Raw genomic sequence first — 7,189 nt, 5'->3', positions numbered from 1 at the left:
AAACAAACTAGCCCGCCCGTCGCTCGCCATTGGCCCCATGATGGCCAACGGCCGACCGTCGGCTTGGTGTGTCCCGGCCTTAATATACAAGTCGTTCTCAGTTCCAATCCTGGGGACAAAGCACAGCTAATTTAACCCTCATCCTCATCTGACTCTCCACAGGACAGAAACTGCACTAATTTTAATATCAAGCATGTCTCGCTCTGTATTTTTTGATCATATTCATATGTAATTAGCAGCTACTACTAACCTTGCATATATTTATATACGCTCTATAAATGGTATAGTTGTCACCACTATGGACTTTTAGTTTGTTTTCTTCCCTCATATTTTCCCCTGACCTGGTTTTCCCTTGTGTGTTGATTAGTTCATTCTGTTCAACCTGTGTTCTGTTAATCTAGTCATTAGTCCCTTTTTTGAGTTAGTATAAGTACTCCCCGTTCTGGTTCCTTATGTTGTCCGGTATTGTTTGATGTTGTTTTGTTGCGTGTTCCCTTTGCCTTCATTGATTATCATCTTCTTGGATTCTATTAAACTCTTGTGTAGATGACCTTCGTCTTCGTGTGCCTTTCCTCTACACGTAGCATGACAGAATACCGGACCACACAAAAGAAAAGTTTAGCGGCGTTATTTACCCCCGTTTATTTTCCGTTTTTGAATGTTTTTCTTTTATTAGTATGACCCACTGTCCTGAATTCCTTCTCCTCCTGCTGGAGCAGGGGGAGCTTCCTCTTGAGGTCCACATGGCGGTCTTTGTGGAGATCGCCAACAGTTCCAGCTACCCGGACGACGCGCTCTGCTCATTCTACATAGCGAGCCTGAACACCGCATGTGCAAGCGCGGTTGTCCGGATGTGGACCTCAAGGGGATTTTGCCACCTTCGTGGAGTGGGTGCTGGTGAGCAATGACTCTCCATTCACCATCGGTCTCGCCAGCCCCACTCCAGACTCAGGGCCCAGCCAAACATCACCCCGCAGCATGGAACGCTTGCCTGAGCCTGCCGTAGACGGAGAGCCAAAGCCCGCCGCGACCAACGAGCCATCGCAAGCAAGAGTGACAGAGCTAAGGATCGCCTCGGAGCCAGAGCCTCACGGATCGTCTGACCAGATGCGAGAGCCGGCTACGAGGGATGATACAGTGGAGAGCAAGGGCACGAAGGAATGCCCCACCCACTATACCACCGCTGAGGGTGAACTGAGGCAGGACTCAGGGGATCTGATAGACTTATTCAGAACTAACCAGTTTCCCGTCATCATCTGAAATCTCTGTCTGTCCTGTTATGGCCAAGGAGGCCATTTTTGAACTATCTATCTCCTCTGAACTGTCTGTCTGCCCCATCACGACCATGGAGGTCTTGCCCGAACTGTCTATCTACCCTGAACTGTCTGTCTGCCCCATCACAACCATGGAAGTCGTTCCCTTATCTCTGGCGCTCCCAGTGCTGGGAGTGGCTATCTGGTGTGTTGGCAGCACACACCATTCCTGAACCCCCGGACTGCTCAAAACTCCCACCCAGCCTCCCTCTCCCACCACCTCTTCATTAGTCCTCACCACCGCTGTCTCCTGTCAGCCCCTCAGCCCACCATCACTGATGTGGGTTCGCCGCGGGTCTGCCAATCTCCATCGGCGTTGTGGCTGGAGGATCCCTTGTCTCCGCCTCCAGCCTCTGAGTCCTAGACTCCGCCTCGGCCCGTCGACCCAGGGGCTCCACCATGGCTCCTAGCTCCCTCCTCTCCGCCGTGGCCCGTCAGTCCACCAGCTCCACTGGGCTCCCTCGTCTCTCTGGCTCCGCCTTGGTCAGTCGTCGACCTGCCATCGCCTCAGGACTCCACTCCTCCGGCTGCGCCTTGTCGATCCGTCCCACCGGCTCCGTTGGGCTCCTCTCTCCCTCCAGCTCCACCTTGGTTCTCTGTCGCTCCGGCTCCACCGCGGCCTTCCGGATCCCAGCCTACGCCTCGGTCGCCTGAGCCATCTGCTCTGCCTTGGCCCTCTGGATCCTCTCCGTCTCGGGCTCCTCTCCCACCTGCTCCACCGTTGTCGGTCGACCCCCTGGAGTCATCAGCCCTTCCTCCACCATGACTCCTCCCTCCATCGGCTCCACCGTGGGCCGTATTCATGGCTGTGGTCAGGGTCCCTCCTGTCTCCATCCTGGGTCCTCCCTCCATTTGCTCCTCCCTGGCTCCTCCCTTCATCGTCACCACCCTGGTTATCTGCCTGCCTCTCTTCCTGCACTTCGCCACCGCCTCATCCTCCTTCCAAACCCCCTCCCTCCCTCCTTTGTTCGTCCCATCATGGCGCAAGGTCACGCCTTCCGGGAGGGGGGAGTTCTGTCACCACCATGGACTTTTAGTTTGTTTTCTTCCCTTATGTTTTCCCCTGACCTAGTTTCCCTTGTGTGTTGATTAGTTCATTCTGTTCACCTGTGTTCCATTAATCTAGTCATTAGTCCCTTGTTTGAGTTAGTATAAGTACTCCCCGTTCTGTTCCTTATGTTGTCCAGTATTGTTTGATTTTTTTTTTTGCTGCGTGTTCCCTTTGCCTTCATGGATTATCATCTTCTTGGATTCTATTAAACTCTTGTGTAGATGACCTTCGTCTTCGTGTGCCTTTCCTCTACACCTAGCGTGACAAAAGTACAACTACGGTTATAGACAAAACAAATATTCAGTGGAATTTTTATGCACCGAACAGCTCTTTCTTTATCTTTTCTTTTCTTTTCTTTTCTTTTCGCAAAGAAAATTCTGTAAAAATTTATTTACCCCCATGTCATTCCAAAATCGTATAAACTTCTTTCTTCTGTGGGACAGACACATTTTATTTTGAGAAAATGGTCATCAAAACTGTTTGGTTATCAACATTATTCAAAATATATTCTAAATTCATACAGGGTTGTAACAACACAAGAGTGAGTAAATGATGACAGAATTTATCCATTTAATTTCTGTAATTTTATCAGACAGAATGGGATTTTTTTTTTGAGTCAGACAAACCAAATATAACAGAATTCATCAAATCCAGTAGACTATAGTTGAAGAAGAGAAACAACTGAAAAACTAGTTGTTCAGTTCAGCTTCAAACACACTATGCAGATTTTCTATAAATGCTGTTGTCACTACTTGAATTTTTTTGTACAGCATGGGATAAAAGCACTCAGAAGAGGTGTGTGTACATGGCTAGTAGTTTTATTTTCATTTTCAATTTAAAGATAAATGAAATTAAACACTGAATATTATTTGAAGTTTTTTTATTTATTATTTTTTTTATATGAAACTTTTTAATTTGAGTGTATAACTGTAAGCTGATTGATTCGTTACACCAGGACTGTGTGATAGTAAACCTTTTAGAACTACACCACTGATTGGAACCTTTTCCAGGTCCGTCTAATAACAGGAAGTTTTTTTATTTATTATTTTTTTTATATGAAACTTTTTAATTTGAGTGTATAACTGTAAGCTGATTGATTCGTTACACCAGGACTGTGTGATAGTAAACCTTTTAGAACTACACCACTGATTGGAACCTTTTCCAGGTCCGTCTAATTGTTATTAGCAATTAGCAGGACTGCATGGGAATGTAAAACAATGTGAAAGGGCCTGGTTATTGTGGGCACAACTCCGACTACTCTAACTGAACTGCAAATAGTTACGCCACTGCCAAGGAAATTACACACAAAACGACACAAGAAGGGAGTGTTAAGCATCATTATTTCATCAGCATTATGGCTGAAAGGATCAGACAAAATTCCAAGTGTGAAGCTCCGTGGTAATATCAGATTAAAGCTACATGCTATGATTGCATGCATAGGTTTTTAGGGAGTGGATCAATTGATAAAAAACAGTAAAGTTAAACTGTACTGAAGTTAAGCTTACTCCATCCACTCGAAGAGAAGACCCTACACATAGAGGTTGCTGTGGAGGAAAACTGCTGTTAACAATATTCTGATAACACTGTAACTGTTCATACACATTTTACTGTATATATAAAATACCAACAATCAGATGTACCAAATATGCCAAATTTAGAGTTGTTAACACTGCACATAGAATATTTTTTGAATGCCTCTTTCTCCACATTTATTGTAAAGGAACATCCAACTTTGATTAGCATGGAAAAACATTTGCTCAGTTCTTTTATCAGAGTTCAGTTAACCATGTTTTGTAACATAATTGTCTTGCACATGGTATGCTCAAAAGTTCCTATATTCATGTAGTACAAATAGCAGGACAGATATTTTCTTCCATGCTCGCAACATAGCTTTGGACACATGCACTTTTTCATGCAGTATTTTACCTGCTTTGAATAATAAATGTCTTTTTATGCTTTGTGTTTTTAATGTCTACCCATGAATGACATTCATAAATAAGTATATGTCTGCAAAAATGGGGATTTTATAAAATAAGCTAATTGCTAACCATGACAACAGAAAGTACATATAGTCAGGGAGATACTACAAGACTACTATTTGTACCACAACAACTTTACACGACCACACAAGCACAAAAGTCACAGCAGCAGAACGACTTACACTGGATACTGCCAAATCTGGGAAGACAGAATAGAAGTGATTGTTTAGTAAGGTGTGTGTTGTGTAAAGAGTTTGTTTGATTTACCAGTTTTAATACTGGACCCCCCCCCCAAAGACAATGGAAATCTATAGGTATTCTTTAATGTATCATTGCTTGTAGCCATTGCTTTTTGTCTAGGACTAGGTTCTGTGTTCTTGATTTTGCTGTCCTGCTCCTCATTCTTGTCATGCTAACTGTGCCAACAACCAACCTGTTTATTCATGATAATGTGCGGTCCAAATATCTGTCACTGTCCTTTGTATTGTCTTGATGTTATATTGGTTAGTTGTATGCAAGTGCTGGTGGTTTTGTTCTGTGAACATGAATGACTGACAGGTGCGAATATGAGCAAAATGTTTGCAATCATGTTTGCACAGAGGAGACTTCTGGCAGCTGCTCGAAGATCTTGTCTTTGGAGAAGGCTGTTTATTTTATACTGGAGAAATGTAAGTATTATTACTTAAAAAGTAAGATTACCCCAGAATGATTTGCATTGCTAGCCCACCCAAACACTTATGCACAATGATAATGATAAATGCTGATCAATACTTAATTATATTGCATATTTTCTTACAGAAAGTTATATATATATATAAGTAAAATAAGCCAAATGTAATTTTAATTGTATTGTCATATGGTATAGCTATGCATAAATACTAGACAAATGCGGCCAATGTGAATACATCAGTTTTCAGTCAAGCAATGAATTAATGCATGAATTAAATATTTTATTTACTGACAACAACAGGAAATGTAAACAAAAGAGTAAATAAATAAATAAAACCAACCAACACAAAAATAAATGCATAGCAACAAAACATGGAACAATGCTTTATTTAAATATATTATTCTAACAAACTATCACATTTACAGGCAGCGAATCCCACATCCTACTGCCATCTAAACAGCTGTGCCAATTCTGCAGCTTTATTTGGATGAAGCAGCTGACCACCATGCCCACCTTCGCCTGTCTTTGCCGTTCATCAGGTCCCTCATTGCTGCACTCAAACAGGAATCTTACCATGGGTGGGAAAGGGACATCGATATGGTTTACTGGGTGGCCCATGCAGCATCCTACAGGGTAATGTCACAGAACTTTGATATCCCCAAGTCCTCTGTGCATGATATTGTGCACAGAGTGACCAAAGCAATCATGGGAATTTTGAGGAGGGTGATTTGCTTTCCGACTGGTGATGACCTGGAGGCAGTGGGAGCAGGATTTGCACCACTGGCTGGGTCACCAGCTTTCAGCAGGGCAGTTGGTGCAATAGACGGCTGTCATATCCGCATGAAACCTCCAGCAAATAACTCAAAATTTATTTACATCTTTGTGGGATATCCTGGGTCTGTGCATGATGCCAGGGTGCTGAGGAACAGCCCTGTGTATACTGCCAGCCTTTACCCACCACCAGGGAAGTGCATCCTCGGAGATGGTGGTTATCCTTGTCTGAGTGCACCCATCTGCCTCATCACCCCATACGGAGAGCCTGAACAGAACCCTATGCAGGCTCGTTTCAACAGCAAGCACTCCTGTGCCCGAAACATCATTTCACGAGTTCACACTACCTGTGGGAGTGGGAACTGCTACCTTAGAAGAGAGAACTAGAGGCTTCTGCGGAAGCGGGCGCTGCTGTGGCATCTGAAAAAGAAAAACTCCTGTAGGAGTGGGAACTGCTACGGCATCTGAAAAGAAAAAAGGTTTTTGCGGAAGCAAGCGCTGCTGCGGCAGTGTAAAATACAGATAATGGCTCCAGCGGGAGCGGGAACTGCTGCGGCAGTGTAAAATACAGGCAAAGGCTCCTACAGGAACGGGAACTGCTATGGCATCTGAAAAGAGAAAAATGGCTTCTGCGGAAGCGAGCACTGCTGCGGCTGAGTAAAATCCAGACAAAAGGCTCCTGTGGGAGCGGGAACTGCTGCGGCAGTGGGGAAATATGGAAAAGCTCCTGCGGGAGTGGGGACTGCTGCGGCAGTGGGGAAATACGGTGAAGCTCCTGCGGGAGCGGGCACTGCTGTGGCAGTGGGGAAATAGGGAAAAGGCTCTTGTGGGAGTGGGCACTGCTATGGCATCTGAAAAGAGAAAAATGGCTTCTGCGGAAGCGAGCACTGCTGTGGCTGAGTAAAATCCAGACAAAAGGCTCCTGTGGGAGCGGGAACTCCTGCGGACCAGCGACCGAGTGCTTGTATCTGCTGCTGGGAGAGGCCTTTTTGGGCCGCTGTGGTTGCTGCGCCAATTCGGAATGAATGGCTGGAAAAATTATCAGCTGGGGTACCGGATAGGAGTAGAATGGATTTAAGGTGCTTTTGAAACCAGAAACGAGTGACGGGGCGGTTGGAGTCGTCTGTAAAAAGGGGGTCGGATGGGAGTTTGGACTGTGATTTCCTGAGCTGGACAAAGGCTAGGAGGGCTTGGCATGGTAGTATGGGTTATTGTAGGTTGAAAATAAAAAGAAATGGCCTTTCTTGGTCTGGTCTGTTTTACTTTGCTTAATGAAGTAAGAGATGGTTTCGTCATCCGGCACTGCTAGATCGGAGATAGTGGGGTGGATGTTTGGATTGAAGCTAGATGTGATAACGAGCTCAGAGCATCTGAGAAAACCGAAGAAAGCCAGGATGAACATGGC

The 7,189-nt window shown here is 44.9% G+C and overlaps 1 protein-coding gene across 1 annotated transcript in view; it reads right to left on the bottom strand.

The window, feature by feature from the left end:
* LOC107710167 (lipoma HMGIC fusion partner-like 3 protein) overlaps positions 1-7,189 on the bottom strand; it is a 53,328-nt gene that overhangs the window by 5,421 nt on the left and 40,718 nt on the right. The window contains exons 3-4 of the mRNA XM_016514906.1: positions 4,526-4,542; positions 3,870-3,908 (exon numbers count right to left, since the gene is read on the bottom strand). Of these exons, the coding sequence (XP_016370392.1) occupies positions 3,870-3,908; positions 4,526-4,542 (56 nt within the window). The remainder of the gene's footprint in view (positions 1-3,869; positions 3,909-4,525; positions 4,543-7,189) is intronic.

This window comes from Sinocyclocheilus rhinocerous, unplaced genomic scaffold (genome assembly GCF_001515625.1).
Source record: "Sinocyclocheilus rhinocerous isolate Xijiao unplaced genomic scaffold, SAMN03320098_v1.1 scaffold447, whole genome shotgun sequence".
Classification (NCBI taxonomy): domain Eukaryota; kingdom Metazoa; phylum Chordata; class Actinopteri; order Cypriniformes; family Cyprinidae; genus Sinocyclocheilus; species Sinocyclocheilus rhinocerous.
Note: the sequence above shows the minus strand (reverse complement) of the source record. Positions and strands in the feature narration are given on the sequence as shown.